Below are 23,791 nucleotides of genomic sequence, written 5' to 3' on the forward strand. Positions count from 1 at the left end.
AGGGTAATCTGATCAGGTCAATATGGAAAATGCAGAGCCACTTTACTAAACTAATGTTTTCACCACCACTCACCCCACATTGTCTGCTGTTTGTTTCCGTAGAGGATAAAGCCCACCCAACTATGGTACAAAACCTCAAGAGAAGCAAAGCTTTTTCCTAAATACAGCAAAATCAGCAAGCCTTTATTTATATTCCACGGCATTAGTATTCAAATGAAGTCCATTCAAAACTTATGCCGAGAACTTGCTTCATATTCAATTTACATCGCTTTTCCTTGCCTGTAACTTTGATCTTCCTTCTGCCTAGTACTTGCTTGGGGAGGCTGGTGGCTCAGGTCAATGTTGAACTGCAAACCCCATGACCAAACTAATGTTTTCACCCTCTCTTAGGCCTACTGAACCCCAATATCTGATGAGTTATGGCAGAATGCTTGTGGTTGGTCTCATTGTCTGTCCATATTGCCCCAAGCAGCAACATGTGCCAAAGCCCATTTTGACCCGGCATTTGGACCTATATGCTATAAATGATATTCTTCAACTTCTGTGGTATACGAGGAAAAATAGTAGACTTCAATGGGCTCCTTATTTATTTAGTAATGTAGCTGTCAAGACTCAAGGGTTAAAACCTATGGTATGAATATTGAAATAAAATTCAGAAACTATTATTTGAATAATTTTATTCATCAGTGTCTCATACAATTCTATGAATCCTAAGAATTTTTAATCAAATTCAATATAGTACTACCATTCAAATTGAATTTGTACATTATCCCTTGAGGGTAAAGGTTCAGAATGTGAAAGGTTGTAGGGAAAAAAGATCTAGATATGCATGGTAATGAATGATATAAAAGCAGCTTTGCTTCTTCAACCATTCAACAACCGTGGAGTTTGCACTCATTGCAGCAGTAATTCTCACTCTTTTCTCTCTTCATTTCATTGCCAAGATCCTCAAAGCAGGAAAGTTTTCAAACCTTCCTCCAGGAAGCTTGGGATGGCCTCTTATAGGTGAGACACTAGTGTTTCTCCACTCAGGTGAGGATGGAGAACCCCAAAGATTCATAAGGGAAAGAATGGATAAATACGACTCTGGGGTCTTTAAGACCTCACTGCTTGGAGAGCCCATGATGGTGTTCTGTGGACCAGGTGGGAACAAGTTTTTGTTTGGGAATGAGAATAAGCTGGTCTCAGTTTGGTGGCCGACCTCAGTGAGGAAGCTGTTCAGGTCATGTTTGGTTACTGCAACAGGTGATGAAGCCAAGAGGATGAGAAGGATGCTGCTGACTTTTCTGAATCCTGATGCACTCAAGAGGTATGTGGAAACAATGGATTTTGGTGACCCAACACCATATCAGGACTCACTGGGAAGGAAACGAGGAGATGCAAGTGTACCCAATTATCAAGCTCTACACATTTGAGTTGGCATGTCGCTTATTTGCAAGCATGGATGACCCAGGAGATATTTCAAAGCTAGCAGCTCACTTCAATGTGTTTCTCAAAGGGGTCATTGATTTCCCCATCAACTTCCCAGGCACAAAATTTTACTATGCAACAAAAGCTGCAAATGCAATTAGGGAGGAGCTTCGAGTCATGGCCATGGAAAGAAGAGTGGCCTTGGAAGAGAAAACGGCATCAGCTACACAAGACCTGTTGTCACATTTGCTTGTAACTGCAGATGCAAGTTGAAGGTTTTTGACCGAGATGGAGATTATTGATATATACTGCTACTGCTCTTTGCAGGACACGACACTACTGCCTCTGCCATAACATTACTCATCAAGTATCTAGGAGAATTGCCCGAAGTATATGCTAAGGTGTTGAGAGGTCAGTAAAGGATTGAATTGATCTTTCTTAATGAAGCAAATATCACAGAATTATAAGTCCAATAACAAACATGATCCAACATTCCTGAACAATTTAAACAAAGTTTATGGATAAATTTTTGAGTTATGTGGTTTCCATGCAGAGCAAATTGATATTTCAGAGTCAAAAGAACCAGGGGAGTTGTTGCAATGGAAGGACATACAGAAGATGAGGTACTCATGGCATGTTGCATCAGAAGTAATGCGTCTATGACCACCAGCAAGCGGCGCTTTCAGAGAGGCTCTAGTTGATTTTTCCTATGCTGGTTATAACATTCCCAAGGGATGGAAGGTCCTCTCACTCTTCTGGATCTTTAAATAGGATTTACAACTGAATTCTATTCTGAAACCAGGAAGATGAGAAAATAAGGTTTGAGTGATGTCAAGAACCACATTTTCCTTCCTTGTGGAATTGCTCTTCATGGAATTTTCTACTGATTGTGTGTTTTAGTGTTTTAAACAACTGGTTTTCTTGCTTTGCTGGGCAGCTCTACTGGGGTACTGGTTCAACACAGAGGGATCCAGCTTTCTTCCGAAATCCAGATAACTTTGATGCTTCAAGGTTTGAAGGAGCAGGATCTGCCCCATTTTCATATGTTCCATTTGGAGGGGGGCCTAGGATGTGTTTGGGACAAGAGTTTGCTCGGCTACAAATACTTGTGTTTATGCACAACATAGCGAAAAGGTTCACTTGGGATTTACTGAATCCTGATGAGAAAATTGGGCACAGTCCCATGCTTGCACCATTGGAAGGACTTCCTATCCGTCTTCATCCTCATTGATACTAGGCTTGAGATATGAGTCAGCAAAAAGCTTATGTACATTACCTTATTATGATTGTATTTGGTACCACTTCCACAAGTTTATTAAATCAGTATGCCTCAAATTGGTTAGTAGGATTGTAGCCCTTTACATATTCAGAATCGGCATTTTTAGAGTAATGGATCATTCAATCTGCAGATGACACTGTAAAAACTAATAAAAATTGTTCACGAGTTATATAATATGATGCCATTATCTTAATAATGATTCTGTTGGTAAAAGTTTTTCTTATATCCCAGGCAACTATGGTTTCCTCTTCTATATATGTACAGGACATGCCACATATCACTAGTGGCAGTGACTAGGAATGTAAAGCAGGTCAAGGACAGGCAGGCACGAGCCAGACCAAGGTTGGGTCCTAGCGCACATAGGGTGTAAAGTTTCCACTCTAATTCATGCCAGTTACCCTTGTTCCCTCTCTGGTATCCAGTACAATGAAACATGTATAAAGACAAGTGCGTATAGTAGGATCTATGAGCCATGTGTATAGTAGTATTTTGCCCTGTCAGAATACATACTCATATCCAAAGGTATCTGTCCTACAATAAATGAAACATGGATGGTAGGATCAAACCAACCGTTGTAAGTTTGTGAACGAGTGAGTATGTGAATGTGCTTGCTTGTATGTGAATTCGAAGCATTGGATCTTGATGATCAAAAAATTTTGTTTATAAATTCCTTTAACCTTTCCATGAAGAAAATTACAGATAATAGGCTAATGAGAAACAATTGAAATAAGCAAATTCTTCTTTCAAAAATCATCCTGATCTAAAGCTATAGACAGAAATGAACAGAAGAAACCACCAATTTTAAGTACCAGATGGTTGGTTCCTTCTCTGTGTCAGCATTGTTGTGCACTCCAATGCAAGCATCAAAGCAGCCCTTTAAATCGGTGAAGCTCATTCATGTCTTTATTCCTTCTTGAGCAAGCCGAACAGGGATTTAATGGCATTGATGGCATTCTCGTTGATAAATGATTCATCAAACCTTTTGAGCAAAGGCTCAAACTCCTCAGATTTTCTTATGTTGGCAAGGTCAGGATCTGTCCGGATTGTCTGTAATGGCAGCAGCAGTTGAGATAGTTTTATAAGCATTACGGTGTAAACAAATCACAATACTTTTTATTATTCTTTTAATTACCTTGAAATCTTCGTATCCTGCTTCCAGGGCATCTTCAAGAGCAGAGAGCCCAGCTTGTATCTGTCGAAAAAAAGCAAGGAAAATGAATGGATTCTGACTGAAGAATATCTAAGAAACAGCATGGACTTGCATAAATAATAGGAAAACAACATATGAACTGTCCCAGATTTTTCCTGCTCCGTGATACTGGCATGACAAAATAAAAATTAGAACAAGAAAATGAATTGTACCTGATTAAGCTTAGAGTAACAACAGGCGACATTATAACTTGCTGCAGAAGCTTCATTTGGGTCTGGTTTTGATCCCAATACTGACTCAAATTTATCAAGTGCTTCTTCATATTTGGCACTCCTTTTATTGTAATCAAAGAAAAAACAGTACTGTTAGAATGCATGAAACTTCAACCACCTATAATCCCGAAAACTACCATACATCAAGAGCCCCTTGAAAGAGGAAGGATAAGCCCAAAAATGCTTCCTGGGTCACCAAAAATGAAATCTTGTTGTCACGGAAAGTTTCAGACACTTAGAATGACTAACAGTTTCAGATTGAAATTTGTGACAAAAGCTGCGGTCTGACCTCCTAGTGATATGCATAATTATAGAGCAGAACAAAAAGAAAAAGAAAATGAAGGGAAGAAATCCAAACACAACAAAACAAGACTAGAAAAGAGTCGATTTAAATTTCCAGAGTCTCACCTGTAAAGCTGAAGACCTTCACGTAGATCCTTTGCTCTGCGTTCCTTCTGTTCCATTTTCTTTTGGTAATTTTGCATCTGCCATTATTCCAAGTTTCAAGTGCCATATTGGCATATTACTTTCACCCAAAGAAGACGAAACAAAGGACAGAAATTGTATCATCTTCAATAGGATTTTACATTGCTGAATTGAAAAGGCCGACACTCACTTGGATTTCCCTCACTCTATTGCTTATTACACCAGAGTTCCTCTCAGCTCTGATAATCTCCTTTTCTGTCAACTCACCTGTATTATCCATCTTCCCTGGAAACAATGTGACATGATCAATAAGCTATAAGTTTCAGACAAAAATTTTCTTCAAATTTATTACAGTTCAAATTCTAAATGATCTTGTTCTTATGCTTCTGCTTGTGCATATGCGTGTTCTCCTGAATGAGTCTTGAATTGAAGATTATTGTACAGAAAATCAGGAATTATCATGGGCTCACCATATCTCTTCTGCATTTTCATGAGTAATGGGCCAATTCTCTGGCGGATGGTGTACATCGTCCTCCCATATTCAGCAGCAGGCCAAATTTCCGTTCCAAATACTGCACTGCATGCATTCTACAACTTCTTAATCACAGTCTCAACCATGGATCCATGACAAACAAGCATAAATAGAAAAAGGAAGATAATTATAAGAAAACACAGAGAAAAAAAAAAAAACCATCAAGAAAATGAAACGTAAATGAAAGCCGATGTATCCATAATTTTGAGCTTTTAGAAATTTCTGACAAGACGAAATATCTAGAGAAGTAGCTACAAGACCTAAATTTTGCACCCCTAAGCCATTCTCAGCTCACACAACAAATCCTTAATCCCAAATTCCTATGGTCTCAATTCAGCTCCCTTCTTGCTTCTTAAAAGAAACAAGTTCCATCTTATTAAATGGTATGCCCCTGCTCATTTCTTCCCTAATGCCAATTATCATCCTGAACACTGAAAACCCAGAAATTCTCTAAGGACAGACCAAATTTGTGACCAACACACCACACCCTTGATTTTCTTTACTTAGTCCAGCAACTTCACCCCTATATAAGTCCATAATTCTCGTACAGAATTCATAGAATACTGATAAGTAATTGAACCCAGACAACTTTTCTGCTTTTCATTCCTCTCCATTGTCTAAAGGATCCCTTTTTATGCTCATTTTGAAGCCAATTTTAGACAAATTTTGAACCATTTTATAGCTTTTGAAAGAATAAATTGAAATGGCAAGAGAGGAAAAACAAAACCTGGTGGCAAGTACTTTATCTCCAACAGTGAACATCTTAGTCTTGTCAGCAGATCCCCCAGGAGCAATGGCATCAATATAAGTCCCACCATCTCTGCCCTTTGCAAACTTCAACCCATAAGGCTGCACCAATTCCACCTCATACTCTTCATACTTCTCTTCCTCACTCTCAGATTTGGAGGTCTGTGAAGGCTCAGTCTCTGATGCTCTAACCACCAAAATGGAGGGTTTCACCAAGTGGGTATTGCAAAAACTGATCAAACCAGTGGGGATTGAAGAATGGTTGGAACAAGGAAGCTTACAAAATGAGCTCTGCCTCATGGGTACTGTTCTAGGCAATGGTGGCGAAGAATAGAGAGATGCATAACTACTAGGAGCTAAAGACATGGTGTATGTGATCAAAATTGAGTTGCTGAAAGTGGGGTTTTCGTGTAGCGTTCAGAGGTGAGAGATGATGAAGAATATGTAGATGAGTGAGTGGTGAGTGGTGAGTGAGTTGGGCAGTTGGGGGGAGACTTTTTGGAAGAGAGAGAAGGAGGGAGAGAAGAGGCATGAGCCATAGGCTTAGATTACAGGTAAATCACTAGTGGCTCTGAGGGAGTCTTGTGTTGTGTTGCCACGTTTCATTGTATGAGTGACTGGAAACTTCAAACTGTTTGGAGCATCCCTATGAAATTCTTTTATTCTTTTTTTTTGGAATACTTAGATTCTCCTCAGTCATTAAAATTTAAATTAAAAAAAGAAAAAATTCTTGCAAAATATCGACCATTGTTAGGCTTGCCAAAAACATTATTGAAGAATGAGGTAAGCAAAAAATGAAAGCAACTACCTTGAGCATATTAATCCTCATTGTTAAAACACAGTTTAATAAATTTTAGGATTATTCTATGGCATCAAAACACCATTTTTTGGTACCATACAAAATAGTGATGACCAATCAAAATAAGCCTCATTTACTTGTCCCTTCACCTGGGTGAAGGCTTCATTTGTTTGGACCTTGTGCTCAAATCACATTTCTTTGTAATTTTACCCCACTTCACCTAAACTACTGAGTGGCATTTTCCTGTGACTCTGTTTTGATCTGGAAAATACTAAAAGAAGAAAAAAAAAATATGTATTAAAAAAATTATTTCTCATATTTGATTTATCAGGAAAAATATAAAAAAAATATGTATATATTAATTAATTAATTAAATATAACATTCAAACATATTTTATTAATTTAAATCTTCTTTTTATTTCCTTTCTGTGACCTTTCCTTTCATGTTTTCCCTCCAAACATAGGCTAAATGTTCAAAAAAGATGCTTTCTCTACTTTCTCTCTAAATGCTTAGCCATATCAGCAGATAACACATCACTGATATGCAATTTTTATAAGTTGTGCTAGCATTATTATTTCTCAACCAAACCTGCACTCAATTCATGAGTTGCCTTCTTATGACAATGTTGTAGATCAGAGTGATTGGCCCCAAAATTACCTGCATTATGCTCATTTTAAACTACCCAAAAATTATGCCTACTCAAAGAGCTCGATCCACTCATCATTTCAATATAAACCTTCAAACAAAAACCATAATCCACATTCGTTAGACCACCACCCAAAACCCCATCAGAGCAAGCCCCCACAAAGAGGACCAAACACCCCATAGTGCAACTCACAAGTTCATAACCACCCATTGCTTCTGCATCACCAGTTGCTTACAGACTTCCAAAGTCTCTTCAAGTAAAAGAACAAATGAATCACCTCATTTGTTGAGGAATGACCATCCAAAGAACCAAATGGAGGGTACAAGCTTAAATAATAGAAGCGTATTTAGGAGAACTTAAACAAAGCAACCTATAAACATGGGATGTACATATCAATAGAGTGAATGTCTGGCATGAAGGCCAGACTAGCCTGCAACCATCTGCCAAAAGCCAAGAGCTTCATTTGAAAAGCCCCCCAGCATGATACAAACAGTTTCCTCATAAGTTAGAACTCTACATTTCCTCGCATCTCACTTATTTCTATGGCAAAAGAGAAAAAGAAAAAAAAATGCTGGTCTATGCAACAGAAAAATTGCTCTGAAATAGTTCTAAGGGAATCTGAATTCCAAAGGGGACAAACAAATAAAATGGCACCTTCTGTCCATTCAGATGAATCTATTGAGGCATCTTCGAACTTCTTTCTTTTCAAGTTCAATCTTCAAAACCTTGGAATCTCGAAGGAGAAGAGTTCAATGCAATCCTTTACCTGTTTATTACAAAATTTACAGGAACCTATGGAACAAAAGAAACTAGAGTTAAAAGAAAGATTTGGCTGCACTGACCCCATAAATATGACAAAGCTTGAAAACTATGTTAGGAAGGATAGTTAGGATCATACAAATAAATTATTTCTTCAGACTAGTGCATGAGAGGACTTTCTTCCCATATGGACTGGTGCGAAGAACATGAACATGAGACCTTATGACCTCGATAAGTGCAGCATGAATGGCTCCCTGCTCAACAAGAGAACATACCATCAAGGCAAATTCAGAACTGGTAAGATTCAATTTTTCCCAACATCAGCTGGTTGTTTAATTTTTATGGTAAACATCTACATTTAAAGAACTTCCTGGGTTTCCTACATTTGGAAATTAAAAACAACTCTGACATTTAAGGAAACCTGTTTCTCAGACTGATGTAACCATCAATGAAAACGGATTTTTTTTTTCATATAACACAACATATTTTCTTCCTGTTTCCATCTCCTGCAATGACTCTCCAGACTGCAAACTGTAACTGTCTTAAATCTTGCTTCCATCTAAGCCTCGAAACCAGAACAGGGTTCCATCAGGAACTATAAAACAACAAAAATGAAACATACCACAACTTCCACTGGGATTTTTAGAACAAATGGGATATCATTATTATGAAAAAAAAAAAGGATTATAGAGATAATTTTTTGACTCATATGACACATGTGAAAAAAAGATATAAATACACACATCCACATAAAATAAAATGAAAAAAAAAAAGAAGAAGAAACAATTAACTGATCTGAAATTATATGATGCCATCCTAATTTTCTACTTGCAAAGGGATACTGACCTTTGAATTATTCAATGCTGCTTGGATAACATAATTGCCATATGGATCTTGCATTATTTGATCTATTCGAGGGTTATTTATTAGCTCCTGGATAATACAATGGCAATGTTCATCTCCCGCATGTTGCAGGCATTTCTCAACCACATTACTGCTATATTTCTGTAAGGACAGGTCCCCGTAGTTACCCTCCAATTGATCAAGAACATCCACTATCGCCCATGGAAACTCAAAAACATATTGCACAACATAGTTCCTGCACAAAAGAAATCAATATTTCTAAGCCCAAGAGATCCAATCATGCTTATGGAATTTGGTATTTGGATGCCTCATTAAGATGCATTATAAATCAAATTCAAAATGATATATGGTCTGTATTTCTTATTACACGATCTTTGCCAAAATATCAAAGACATCCCTGAAAGGAGAGCGATATACACTTCATCCCTCATACCCAAAGCAGAGGTTCTTAAGCTCCCTCACCATAGAATTAGCTTAGAGCTGTAAACAGTTAGATTGGTTGCTATCCTTGCAAGGTCTGAGTTTGAATCCAATTATATATGTCAGGATTGAAACTTGATCCCAATCAAAAGAATCCTGAATAAGTTTATCTAAGTTCAATTTCAATTATCAATTTCAAAATGGATATTTCATTTTATATAATCCTTGGTTCAGATTATCAAGAGAATCTCTTCAAGAAGTGAAGGATATGGATAGAAACCTATTATACACAATAGGCGAAAAAGGACTTGATCCCAACTAGATGAAGTCTACCTAAATCTGGACATATTCTAAATCAAATATCACAAATTGGATTGAATAAGCTAAACAAGGCTTCAGTTTTTTCACTATAACCACCTTCATTAATGTATCTGCAGGGTTTTGACTTGTATGAATCTTTTCCACCCTCCAAATGATCATAAAAGTGTACATGATGTCTATATATTTCATATTCTGAAGAAAAACTGAGTCCTCACCACATGAATTGCACTCCAAATCTCACTGAATAGTTTCCAATTTTCTTGTTGCTCACCTAACTCTATCATGAGAGCTGTAACCCATACCATTGCCTAGCATGCTTCTCTTGCAGCAACACACTCACTTCTGTCAGGATTTTCTGCCATGGTCCTTGATTAAGTTACATCATATTTTTAATACTAGAAGTCTCTTTTAGGCAGTCCTGTGAAACAAGTTTTCCCCCAATGGGAATTATTGTTCTTTCATAAGAAAAGCACCTTTATTAGTAAGAGTATCTAGTGACCCATGACACCCTTCACCCCCATTGTCACTTAAAATGTAAGAATGGGCATACTCCACTATGGGTATAAAAGAGGGAGATTTTCATTCCAGAAGAGGGATTAGTAATCTAAGTTTTCCAAAAAAAAAAAGGAAAACTAAACCACTCCTTTTTGACATCTTATGTCTGGCACATTGCAACCTTGAGCCCTCTATTTGGTCAATACTAAAATGCCCAGAAGAAATAGATACCTTCTAATGCTTTTTGTGCACTAACATCCCCTAACATGTTTAAATCAACGTATTAATGTATTCTAATTCTGTTTATCCACCAAAACACAGCACCAAAACTGCAGTATCACTAAGCTATCTGAAAATCCACTTAACCACTTTCTAAAGCTCTTTGCCATAATTATTCACAGATCTGCAAACAAACCCCACTGCTTGTAATATTCAATCTGGTATAGATGAAGGTGAATGGATTCTAGAGAAATCTGCTAACAACCCTTTTGCTTGAACAATATCTAAATTCCCCCTTCCACCACAGCCCAACCCCTGCCCCATACATTAACTACGTGCACCTGAGGCACATGGTACACTATTCATGTATCCCAATCCACCAACATGACTGTGCACTGTTCCTTCAGAAGTTTGAAGTGGCTTGCTATGAAGTGTTAATCAGCCCAGCACCTTTCATGTTGATCTTTAAGTATCTCAGCAACATACTTCCAATGACAATTTTAACTTTTGGTTTACCTTGTCTTTGCTGATTATTATACTTGGAATTTACATTGAAACATCCAAATCCTTCATTATATATTACTTAGACCACTATTGTATGAGATTCAAAAAATGAGGCATGCTCAAACCTGCAACAAGCATATCATTTACATACAAGAGAATTATGAGACAAGCATCTGGAAACAACAGTAAGCAACATGCCATCCACTGAAACCATCACAGGAGATATCACTAGCAACTTCATGTACTACTGTTGAAGAGTTAAAAGCTTCAATTGAGTCTAAAACCAGATTTTCCTTCCATATCATCATTCACCACCCATCCTTTTGGTTGATGGATGTGGATATCCTATAGTAACACAGAACCCAGAATGTAATCCTAGATATTGCCACAAAAATGTACCCTTGTAACCAGAACAAGTTGTAAGAATGAATTGAAAAGCTTTATCAATTAAGTGTAAAGACTTATGGACAATCGACAACATGAACTTGTTCCCAACTTGTGTCTTGAAACAGAAGACTTCTTATTCTCAGGCAGGAACATTTTGGACAAATGTCAAAAAACACAATTAAATTTAAATGCTATAAAAGAATAAATGGTCTGACTGTGCTCAAGTAACTCAAATCAACTCAACTGAAAAATGCTTTACACCATCTGTCTGGGGAAAGGAATACCTTTTCAGCCAATTTACCCTATACATGGCCATATCTGCCCTTCATCATGGACAGTCACATTAATCCATGTCTTAGAGTGATGGATGTGTAGACCGTGCATCCAAACACCCAGACAAGGAGTGATATGGAAACAATCACACAGCTCCGTAAACACATGAGCAATCTCTCTATGAGATAGCATAGGAGAATTTTGAAAGAAAATAAGTACCCGAATGGATCCTGGGAAAGAATCAGAGCATTTGAAGTAATCTCATAGATTATACGATCTCTTTGTTCAACAGCAGAATGGCCAAGGCATTTCTGAAGCACACAACAGCCATGACGGTCTGTCGCAAGCTCAACACAATTGGTAATTGCAGCTTCAAAAAGGAACTGCAGAAGAAACCATCATGAGCGTCAAATTTCAATCATCACTGAAGAAAATATTGAGAGTGTGAAATTCAATGTTACAACTTGGTTTAGTTTATAATTTTAATACACTGTAAAATTCAACATGTAGGTAAGAAAATGGTGAAAATATAATTTCTTCAGTTAAAAGCTATCTGGAAATCACAAGCAATGATATGGTTCCATTTTGCTCTCCATAGCAATTGAAAGCACAAACAGATAATTAGAGAGGAATTGCTACATATATATATGGGTTTTAGGCTCGGGAACTCAGCCCAAGCCCTATTGGAGGCTCTGTTACATTCATGAGCTTGATCCATACTAAAATGGTTTCAATTTTGGCTACATGGATATGAATTTATATATTATGTTTTATTAGGATTTGATTTTTATACAATGTTCAATCGCACATCAAGGATCTTATTCCAAGATACCCTTCTCAAATACACAAAAGAGAGTTAAATCCAAACACTCCTCAAATGCAACAAACCTGAGACAAGCTGCATGAAGCTCTATCACTGTTCAACCTACTAATTTATGGAACTAAAATCCCTCTTTGACCTGTTCAATATTTTATCATGTTTAAACTTCCAAGAAACATGCATAAAGCGACATGATCATTCCTTACCTCCCTATATTCAGGCATTAAGTTCTGCAAGCAGCATTGGGCAACATGGTTACCATTCATGTCTTTTATCAAAGTCACTATACCGGGCTTGAGGGAGGAAACAATCATGGAAAACTGCTCTGAAGTCCTAAGGGTTTCAATAACCTTCTGAACAGCCCGTGTCCTGCATTTGGAAATAAAAGTTCACAAGATAACTAAACATATTACAAGAATAAAGTGACCAAAAATGTCTCAACGTGTTTATGTGAAGAGAGTGCATGTGAAGATAGAGACCAAACCCGTGCATGTTGCATGAAATCCTAACCAAGTCTCCAGCTCTTCTAGTGATTGCATGAAGTATCTGCATCTGCTGATCTTCAGTACACACTTCAAGCAGCTTCTGAACAAGATAATTTCCAAAAGGATCTGTCATGAGCTCAACAATGTGATCAATAATCTCCAGAAAAATCTTTTGCACATCCTCAGGAGAACCATCTGTGAATTTTCTTTGTAGAAAGCGGCATCCATTTTGATCCTTTGACATGTGATATATCCTACCAACAACTTCATCCACAGAATTATATTTTTGAGGCTGTGGCCTCAAAATATTAGTCTTCAGGTGTGCAGTATCAGTTGACAAACTCCAAGTGCACAAGCTATCTAACTGTAAGTGCCCTGCAGTTGGAGAGGATAACCTCTGGCGGAAATGGCCATTTGGTATAACTCTTCCATTTTGATTGACATGGGTACCAGCTTCATTTTCTCTGATGGACCCAAATTTTATGGTTCTAAGAGAGTTCAATCCATTTGATCTTGTTAGAATCTTTTCAGGAATAGTCATTTTCCCAACTTTGTCCAAAACATGGATTGCATTAAAATCTGTGGAGGAAAGACCAGGATTGGATTCATTTAAACCTTTCACTATTCTATATTTGTTCCAAAATGACTCTTGATGAGATTTTTCAAATTGGTGGGGGGTTTCAAAATATGGTTGCCTCATCTCCTGACTCACTAACCTAGTTGCGACATTCCCATTTGCTTGAATAGGATGCTGTGCTCCCCGCCCCATATTCTGAACCTGGTAACGGTACTGCTGATGCAACTTATGGTAATGTTCCTTTTCTACATGCATCCAATCAAATTTATGCTGGCCTAACTGTTGTGGATGTAAATAAGCAGGAAACCCAGCACCAGGAACGGGCACATTTGGAAAGAACGGAAAACCTCGCACTCCATGAGGTAATGGCTCTGTATTGGAAAAATTTTCAATTGGTGGGTAATTACCAAATTGCTGCTTCTTGAGTTCAGGTACATTGAGTTTTAGCAAATTTGAACTTTCTTGGCTATTATTTTTCACATCAAAATTATTGAAACCACTAGATGGAGGATTTGGTGATTGGGAAGAGGGAACAACCATCACCTGAGGATCCAAATTGGAAGAGGTTCTCTTTAAACTATTAGGGCATTGCCCTTGAAATAAAATAGTTTGATTTGGTAAGGCTTTATAATTAACCAAAGGAGAACACACAGCTTCCATTCTCACCCCATCCTTAAAGCTTAATTCTGCAAAGGCAGATATCCAGAGCTGGTCATCAGGTAGACTCGGTTCCTCTGATTCAATGCTTTTATTCACTGATAATTTCCCCTCATCCAAACTCCCATAATTTTGGAATTTCTCATTGAGAGACCTTTTAGGGAAATTCACACATACGGGTATGGATGGCTCAATGGGAAAGCTACCACCCAAAGACTGTCTTTTTAAATCAGAATTGCATTGTCCAAATTCCTCGAAATGTTGATGCCCCGAAGTAGCATTAGGTATTTCACCAAGAAGCTTCTCAATTTCATCAAGTTCAGTTCTTCCTTCCATTTTGTAATTGCAAACCGAGCAAAAAGCAAAATCTAGCAGGCAATGCAGATCAACAGAAATACACTTCAATGCAACACAGTTCCATATCCCGAAACCTCACCTACAATCCAAAAACTCAATAAATATTAAACTAATTTTTATCAAATCTATTAACCATGGTTCCAAACTTGACAAGTTCTATCAAAATTAATTCTCGACTAGCAAAACTTCGCAAAATCATTAATTTCTAGGCAAAATCAATTCTCAAAGAGAAAAACACCATTGATACCAAATCTCACAATATCAATTGCTCCAAACACATTATCAATGCAGCCAAACTCTAAAATCAATTGATCAATTAATCATACCAGAATTCTTAGAAAAGAAGATTGAAGAAACAAAATATCATTTTCATAATGAAAACCCATTTGTCCAACTTGATCAAACACCATCAAGAAATCACACATTGCTAAAACCCCAATGTCAAAAAAACCCCAAAAGAAGACTCGACGCCATTTTCATCATCATCAGACTCTTCTAAGGCTATGACACTGTAGTTCCTCGAATTCCACGTCCAACACAGAAAACAAACCAAATCGGGTACAATCAGGTGATCGGATGAGCACTGATCATCAAAAGAGCCATACCCCAGATTCCCAACAACAAAAAGGGCAAAACGGGAAACAGCACACAAGAAATCCAAAGAGCAGTGACAGAGAAAGCAATGGCAAATGAAGACATACCCAGTGATGAAATCAGAAAACCAAAGAGTAATGGGCAGGGGAACATGGAAAAGGGAGGATTTAGGAGGTGGGGTTTTGGTGAAAATCAAGAGAAATGCAAAGGGAGTGGGAGTGTAGGTGTTGTTGTTGGTGAGGTCATGAGTTGAGGAGGCGTGAAGAAGAAGGAGAGGTTTTCAAAGGAGAGAAAGAAAGAAGGAAAGCAAGGAGTGGATGAATGGGATGAATGAAATGAATCAATATGTCAAAGGGGATTTGCATTGGGCATTGGCATTTTCCACATTCACATAAACTCCAAACACCAAACCAAACCAACTCCACAATACCCAAATCCACCATATCATCATCATATAACCCCCCATGCATGAAATGCTCTATGCATTTTTTTTTCCTTTTCCTTTTTCTCTCTCCTCTCTTTCCTTTTTGTTTCTTTCCTCCTTTCATTCCTTATAAAAACTTTATTCTAATTCCCCTTTCCCCTTAATTAATCCACTATTAAAATAGTAAGTATACTTCCCTTTAATTTTATTATATTTTTATCTCCTTCTTTTTCTATTCCTTGTAAAAAGGTCTGTTCTACTTTTTATTCTTTTATTTATTATTCTAGTTCAATCTTGGGAGTAATTTTAAGAGAAACTATTTTTTTTTTATTTTTTATTGTTATATTACATATCAAAAACATTATCAAAATTTTAATTTATATTCAAATATTTTAGAATGCACATAGCGGTGTTTTCCATTTGAAATGCTTTTAGTAAAAATGTTTTTTTTTTTTAATATTTTTAAAAGATTCATCAAAACTTTTTTTGAAAACATTGTAAGTGATTTTTTAATTTTTTTTCTTAAATTTTTTAAATGGCTTATTTTTATGAAAAATGATTAAAAATAAAGTATTATATATAAAAGTTATTTTTAAAATATAGAAAAATATCAAAACAGTCATTTGTTCTACAAAATATAAGAGAACTGTTTTTGAAAATAGTTATCAAATAAAGCTTTACATATATTTTATTTTTTTTATCAAAATTTTAAAACACAACATAGGAAGAAATCCTATTTATAAAATATAAGTTTTAGAAAGATAATAATTTTAAAAATAAAATATGTTTTACAAGTAATTGTTAAGTATGAAGGTAAGTTGATTTTTATTTTTTATTTTTTTGAAATGTGAGATTTGATTCACTAACATGAAAACATTTAGAAAAAATAACCTCAAATATTTTAAATTAGTATTATCTTCATCTATTTAAAAATAATTTGAAATACATGCACTTTTTAATGATTCATTCGATTATTCTCAAAAATATTTATTTACTTACCATGTCATCCAAATCAATTAATAACTAGACTCCTCCATATATATGTTTCATTTCTTTCAGATATTTTATTATTTGGGAATTTTTTTTCTCTAGAAACATTATCAAGTAAGAATTTGGGGGAAAAAAAAGAGTTTATTCTAGCATTAATAAGTTAAAAATAAATCCATATTCCCGATAATAAATAAACCAATAACAAATTTATATTTATTATGTAATATTAATAATTGTTTAATATAATACCGAATAAAATTTGTTGTAAGAGTTTTTCGGATATAAAATGATTTACAATATGGTTGTACTTTGATATATAAGTATAAAAATAAATAAATAATTATTTTATATTAAATAAATTAGTCATAATTAAAATAATTATATATTACTAAATTTATTATTTAATAAACAACCTTATTACTTTTTGAATTAGTAATTATGATTAAATAGGATTTTTTTAACAATATTTCCTCTTAAAATTTTAGGAAATAAAAAAATATTAATCTTATTTAAATATGATTTTTTTTTTCATAATATTTCCTAAACTTTTAAGAAACTAAAATAAGAATCATACGAGATAATAAAATATATAAAATAAAGGAAAACATTTATAAGAAAGAGTATAATTGTCAATTGATTTGAATAACATGACAAGTAAAATAACATTTTTGAGAATAATTAGATGAATCATTAAAAAGTACATATATATTTCAAATTATATTTAAATAGATGAATATAATACTGATTTAAAATTTTTGAGATTCTTTTTTTCATATATTTTTATATTAGTGAATCAAATCTTATTTTTATTTATTTATTTATTTTTATATTTGACTTCCTAGATGTTATATAAATTTTTAAAAATAACAAATAATAAATACATGCAACCGTCACCTAAGCGAATATTTATTTTTAGAGTGCAATTAAGAAAAAACTAAAGATTAAAAGTGTCTTAGTACACCATTGCAAGCTATTTTAGCATTATTTCCTATAATGAATGATTCCAAATAACTCGTTAACAATTTAGTTAGTACAAGAATGTCACAAATGTAGTGTATTATGACTTAAAATTCTCAAAATGAATCTATTTCATATTTGGATGCATCTTATTATTAACAAATTTTAATACTTTTTTCTCTTTTTAGAATCTTAATCTTATATGGCAGGCATTGAGCAATTGTGGATTATATTTGGAATAATATGCAATTTATAAATTTACAATTTTCCTATGCTTAAGTAGAAGTTCTTATATAAATAAAATATATGAAAAAGTTTTTTTTTAAAAATTTATTTAAATTATTATTATTATTAAAAGCACTCTTTTAAGCGAATTTTATTTTATTGGAATTTTATGAATATTGTATAAAGAAATATTCAACCCTCAGGCTCAGACCGATTATGTCGGAAATCTGAGCGAAACAAACGGAAAGAAACACCGACTCTTTAGTGTTCATACTTGCCCGGCTTTATGTCGTTTTTTCAGGAGAGACCACAATATTAAATATTTGACGCTTAAACCTCACTATAATGTTAATATTTTTTATAGGAGTAAAAACATTTGTAAAATTAATATATAGTCAAATTCTGTGAATTATTATTTCTTCAGGTTTAATTTCGCCTGAATTTAATTTCTTTCACAAGTCCTGGTTCTCAGTATAAATCTTATATTTTCCATTTCTAAAAATACTTGACAAAAAGCATATGCAAAAATGGTTTTTATAACCTTATACACTGAATTGCAAGTCGATACAAGCCGAACTCCGGCGACCCAATCTCACCTGGAGTTATATTTTCTACCACCATAAAACCATTCAATTCTACCCCAAAAATAAAGAGGTGAAAAATTAAAACCAAGTGCCTATCATCATTCTGCTGGGTTGTCAACCTAGTATCCATAACCTGTAACAAATGAAGACAAATGAGTTCCAAGTGTTTGATAATTATTGAATTTGTCTCCAGCTCCTAACCCCTGTACAGGAATAAAACATTGTTTTCCAGCTACAAACCTGAATTGTCCATGGGATTTCCTGCAACCACTGGTTCAGGCTCTTTGATTTCCACCACTACACAATCTGACATCAAGAAAGTTTTGGCCACTGATGATGCATGCTCCAGGCAACACCTCACCACCTGCAACGGGAAAACGTAAAAAGAAACATGTTTTTCAGATTCACCTAATGAGTAGGATTTGGAACCCTGAAAAAATGGTGGATGGTTCAACAAATATGTTCAACAAATATGTACCCGAAGTGGTTAACCAACAAACAGACATTTGAATGAACAAATCCAAACACACGTTTGTCTGGATCTATTTAGCATCTCGACTTTAACAAACAATGAAATCTGTAGATACCAACTTCTATCTCATTTTTTGTTTTATGGGAGAAACATTTTGCTTAAGTCGTCATCCATGGTCCTCCAGGGTGAGACAAGGCATGAAAAAGAGCTGCTGTACATCATCATACAATCAAGGTTGTTTCTTGAGGTTTTCCCCTAGCTTGTTCTAATGATTTGTGATTGCCAAAGGACAAAGGTGCGTTTATATTTTCAATAGATTTGGGGTACAGTTTTAATTTCCAAACTGCATAGCTCTTAAAGCAGGAAAAAGCATCAGCATTAAAATTCAATAACTAGAGGTCAACCACATGTCATGTACCACCAAATAAGAGCAACTACTCACCTTAGTAGGGTCAATTATTCCAGCAGCCATTAGATCTTCATATTTTCCTGTTGCAGCATTGAACCCATATTTTGGATTGTCACTGGAGAGCACCTGAAAAAGCTCCCATTTGGTCAACACATATACATCATGAAACAGAGATCATGGACCTCCTGGAAACTCATTGATTGTATAATCAATATACCTTCTCACTGACCACACTTCCATTAACACCAGCATTTTTGGCAATTAACTTCAGAGGGTAACTCAAAGCTCTCTTGACAATATCAGCTCCAACCTGCAATCAATTCAAGTCCACTTTAAGAGGATAAACACTATATCCTGACCAATATATTGACACATTTTGAACACATTCAGCATGATTCAAACTATTGGGAAAACCAAAACTCAAGGTATTGGACAAATCCCATATTGAACACAGCCACAAGTATCACCTTTTCCTCATCATTATCAAGCGTGTCCTTGATGGCATCCACCTTTGAGGCAAGTCTCAGGAGAGTGCACCCACCACCTACAACAATCCCTTCCTCAACAGCTGCCTGAAAATCATTGAAAATGCCATACTACTTAACACTGTTCTGGCTGTGCCATCACTCTTGAATATTAGCAACTAGCAATTCAGTGCCAAAATTTCATGAAAGAAATTACCTTTGTTGCATTGAGAGCGTCTTCTACTCTCAGTTTCTTTTCTTTAAGCTCTGTCTCAGTTTGTGCTCCAACCTTCAAAAAGTTCAATGAATAATTAATAGATACTAAGAACCTGCAATGATGAAATCATTTATAAATTTTAACTGGACTAACTAAGAATTTACCTGAATCACAGCAACACCACCTGACAATTTTGCAATTCTTTCATTAAGTTTTTCCTTCTCATATTCTTGCTCTGCTGCCTGAATCAACACATATGTAAGAAAGATCAACAAAGTTCAGCAAACACATATTTACTCTGTGTGTGTGTGAGCGAGTGAGAGAGACAGAGAGATACCTCAATGAGGTTTCTAATTTGTGCAACTCGCTTATTTACTGCTTCCTGGGTGCTCCCATCTCCAACAATGGTGGTTGTATCCTTGGTAAGCACCACCTTTGCAGCATGGCCTAAAACCTCCTTCTCAGCTTTGTCTAGGGTGAGCCCCACCTCATCTCTAATTACAGTTCCTACAAGCTCATTAGAGTAAAATGTCAGCATTGTGAATATATATGAAGCCGAAAACAACCAAATAAATAAGACCACTAATCCACTATTAAAAGGGCAATAAATTTTAACAATAGTATAATAACAGACAAATGTAAATAAAAGAAAAAAATGTGCAAATATAATAATGACAGAATATTAGAATAAAACTCTCAAGTAAAATGAAATTTAGAAGAAGAAAAAAAAATAGTGAAAATGTTATCTATGCTAACCTCCAGTCAGAATTGCAATGTCATCCAGGTACTGGCTCTTGCGCTCTCCAAATCCAGGGGCTTTAAGTGCAGCAATCTTCAATGACCCTCTAAGCTTATTCACAACCAGTGTTGCCAAAGCTTCCTGCTCAATATCTTCTGCAATTATCAAGATTGGGTATCCACCCCTAATAGCGTCTTCCAGAACATTAATGAGATCTCTTGCATTTGTTATCTTCTTGTCTACAAGAAGCAACTACATGAACAAAATTTGTCAGTTAGAAAGCCAGAAAGAACCAACTTGCAGAAGTACCATATTAACTCTCCTAAATTATAAGAGAAATGCAAACCTTGCAGTTCTCAAATTCAACTGCCATTTTCTCACTATCGGTGACAAAGTAAGGTGAGATATAACCACGGTCAAATTGCATTCCTTCAACAACATACAAGCTGTTCTCTGCACTTTTTCCCTCTTCAAGGGTCACCACACCCTTTCGACCCACTTTACTCATTGCTTCGGCAATCATATTTCCCACTTCATGGTTGTTTCCTGCACTAACAGCTGCAACATCTGCTAGCTCACTGTCTTCAACCTGTGATACCATATTACTGTTTAGATCCTAGACATTCTAGATGAAAGTAAAAATGAACTTTTAAAATTTCAAATGAACTTAAGACTAGACTAGAGACATAATTCTCAATCAACGCAAGACCTTAAAATAGTATTTCTCAGTTACCTCTTTTGACATCAGCTTAAGCTCAGCCACTAGAGATTTTGTGGTCTTCTCAATGCCTCGAGTGATTAGAACAGGGTTTGCACCAGCTGCTACCACCTTGACACCTGAATGAATGATCTTAGTTAGCAACAAACACAGTGTTATCATTTCCTTAGATTACTATGTTCTTCATGTTTACCAAACAAAAGAGTTAAGCAAAAACAGACCTTGACACCTTCAGCAATAAGCCCTTGTGCAAGAACAACAGATGTTGTTGTCCCATCCCCAGCCAAGTCGTTGGTCTTGGCAGCTGCTTGTCTCACTAATTTAGCACCAATATTCTCAACAGGATCCTCCAACTCAACCTATGGGTGATAACAAAACATCAATAAGTGCCTCACAGACAAATTTGTGTTGAGATATTCACTGGAGACAATCTCAACGTCAAGGACAGATGGTAGACATATATATATATATATATAGATTGAACTAATGGAATGCTATTGAGATTGAACAATTGGAATCATGGAAGAATATGTGAAAACTTACATTTGAGCTGCAGCTCTTTAAGCGAACAAGCAGAAAAAGATTTTACACCATACGATTTTGTAATACATATTACGCATATAAGTTAAAAATCAATGCTAGGATCCTCCTTATTATAAAGCCCATTGCCTAATTATTTTCATTCCCATTTTGAGAGACTAAGAAATCAAACCATTCACTAAAGGGTAAATAAAGAGACATTGACAAAACTTATAGCCTGCTGGCTTTGTTCCATATTCAACTTATAAAAGCAAAACTAGAACTTAAAAAAATTAATAGAACTTAACATACCTCTTTGGCCACAGTTACACCATCATTAACAATTTTTGGGGAGCCATACTTGCTCTCTAGGACAACATTCCTGCCTTTTGGACCAAGTGTAACTCCCACTAGATCAGCAAGTTTATTTACTCCAGTCTGAAAAAGGAAATTGAAAGATGTTAGGACTTAAGAGATAATGATCAGAAAGTCTAATACATAGGAATCAACAAAATGTTCAGAACATATTGATCAAAAGTGTTTTACACACAAACTCACCTGCAGCTTCTTGATAGCAGAGCCATCTTTGTTGAAATACAAATCCTTTGCCATAGCATTGATCCTGGGAGATCGTGTCCTTCGTAGAACAACATTTTGTCTCCTACCAAATGAGCTTGAAGATATGGAAGCAAAAGATGATAATCTGTCTGATGAAGTTGCAAGTTTCTTTTCCATCCCACGACCACCAGGAGCAGCCAAGGAGCCAACAGAAGACATGGTAGTGAAAGCCGATGCCATTTACTCCTTAAAAACTGACAACAAATTCAATATATTTTCCCTTTAATAATCTCAACATCAGAAAGGGAAGAAATGAAAGAGAAGACAGAGATGAAAATCAACTACTGAGAAACGATTCTAATTTTTATTTATTTATTAATAACCCCTTATTTATTATAATAAACTTGTCTTCTGCACCCTATCAGTAACAGCTACTTTGATTGTTCTATCCCAAAAAAATTTCCCATGTTCTTTGCTTATTTTATCAAAAACCCAAATCTTGATAAGCTGCTTAGTGATGTTGGTATGCCTAGTCATTGAAGTACTTATCTAATATTAGATGAATGAGGAGACAGACATGCATATTTCAACCAAAACTTCCTCCCAAATTAAAGGGGGAGGGGTTCAATTAAACCAACTCTGCAAAAGCTCCACTAATAGCTGTAGGAACCTTGCAACCTGTAATTCAGTCCTGAGTTCAACAGCTGCTAGCTCAAACTTACAAAAGTCAAGCTTCTGAATTAAAACCCAAAATGAAATAGAATAGAGCCTTTGTCTCTTACAACAGGACATAAAAAATTCATCCTCAATTATTTCACAACCAAACCACAAAAAACCAGCAAAAAAAAATTTTCACTCGAAAACAAGAAAACTAAGTTAGAAAATTGCAACTAAATGATGCCTTCTCGTCAGCATCATGAAGATATTACATTTTTAAACGCTTAAACTTAGCCAAACCCACTTCACCATAATGTTCTATGGTAACATGATTCAACATGATCAATGAACTCACTTCACAAAAAAAAAAACTAAAAAACACAGTGAAAATCCACAAATCTAGTAATCTAACTATTACATATTAAAACCCGATAAATTTGCTAAAATCACCATTAGAATCCACAAGAATAACTACCCCAAACCAAATATTTCTAGGACCTAGACAACAAATGACACAAAATCAGAAATTCCACTTTTTCCTCTTTAAATTCACTTCCGCTTAGGTCCTTTACAACTGCAAGACTAGAAAGCACCACTTCCCCGATAAAATGCACGAAAATGAACAAGCATACACGAAGATTTTCCGTGAAAATGATTTTCGTACGAAACAAACAGTGCCTTAACATAAAAAAGAGAAAATAAAGATTGAAAAGCAGAAAAAGAGGACGAGTGATGGAATTAGGGTTTAAGAAAGCGTTACCGGAAGAGAAGCTAGGGTTTAAGAGGGGTATGGATAAGGGGCGCCGGGGGTGCGTAGGTATATCTGAAGCGACTACTATGAAGTTAGCGACCTAGCGTTAGGTT

General features: G+C 35.6%; 3 protein-coding genes and 1 pseudogene across 4 annotated transcripts; 1 reads left to right on the forward strand and 3 right to left on the reverse strand.

Moving 5' to 3' along the window:
* The first annotated feature begins 412 nt into the window (after positions 1-412).
* Positions 413-2,641, forward strand: LOC117917114 (annotated as a pseudogene).
* A 687-nt stretch (positions 2,642-3,328) lies between these two features.
* Positions 3,329-6,337, reverse strand: LOC117915593 (protein MET1, chloroplastic). The gene is made up of 7 exons (XM_034831189.1): positions 5,797-6,337; positions 5,008-5,114; positions 4,728-4,822; positions 4,520-4,596; positions 4,052-4,172; positions 3,822-3,881; positions 3,329-3,736 (listed from the first exon to the last, which is right to left on the reverse strand). Exons 1-7 carry the CDS (start codon positions 6,180-6,182, stop codon positions 3,593-3,595), a joined length of 990 nt encoding a protein of 329 aa, XP_034687080.1. The 5' UTR covers positions 6,183-6,337; the 3' UTR covers positions 3,329-3,592.
* A 1,104-nt stretch (positions 6,338-7,441) lies between these two features.
* LOC117915631 (pumilio homolog 12) lies at positions 7,442-15,429 on the reverse strand. Of its 2 annotated transcripts, none has more exons than XM_034831242.1 (7): positions 15,102-15,429; positions 12,809-14,479; positions 12,531-12,693; positions 11,724-11,887; positions 8,868-9,120; positions 8,161-8,275; positions 7,442-8,054 (listed from the first exon to the last, which is right to left on the reverse strand). In XM_034831242.1, exons 2-6 carry the CDS (start codon positions 14,377-14,379, stop codon positions 8,168-8,170), a joined length of 2,259 nt encoding a protein of 752 aa, XP_034687133.1. In that variant the 5' UTR covers positions 14,380-14,479; positions 15,102-15,429; the 3' UTR covers positions 7,442-8,054; positions 8,161-8,167. The 2 variants fall into 2 exon arrangements, with proteins under 2 accessions (XP_034687133.1, XP_034687134.1); XM_034831243.1 differs by lacking the exon at positions 15,102-15,429 and adding an exon at positions 14,727-15,090.
* A 2,679-nt stretch (positions 15,430-18,108) lies between these two features.
* LOC117916384 (ruBisCO large subunit-binding protein subunit beta, chloroplastic) lies at positions 18,109-23,791 on the reverse strand. The gene is made up of 15 exons (XM_034832351.1): positions 23,688-23,791; positions 22,271-22,524; positions 22,025-22,150; positions 21,423-21,552; positions 21,209-21,312; positions 20,822-21,064; positions 20,493-20,727; positions 20,074-20,243; positions 19,901-19,978; positions 19,737-19,808; positions 19,523-19,627; positions 19,273-19,365; positions 19,089-19,181; positions 18,415-18,538; positions 18,109-18,307 (listed from the first exon to the last, which is right to left on the reverse strand). The coding sequence occupies exons 2-15, from the start codon at positions 22,508-22,510 to the stop codon at positions 18,294-18,296; spliced, it is 1,827 nt and encodes a 608-aa protein (XP_034688242.1). The 5' UTR covers positions 22,511-22,524; positions 23,688-23,791; the 3' UTR covers positions 18,109-18,293.

This window comes from Vitis riparia, chromosome 6 (assembly GCF_004353265.1).
Source record: "Vitis riparia cultivar Riparia Gloire de Montpellier isolate 1030 chromosome 6, EGFV_Vit.rip_1.0, whole genome shotgun sequence".
NCBI classification, from domain to species: Eukaryota; Viridiplantae; Streptophyta; class Magnoliopsida; order Vitales; family Vitaceae; genus Vitis; species Vitis riparia.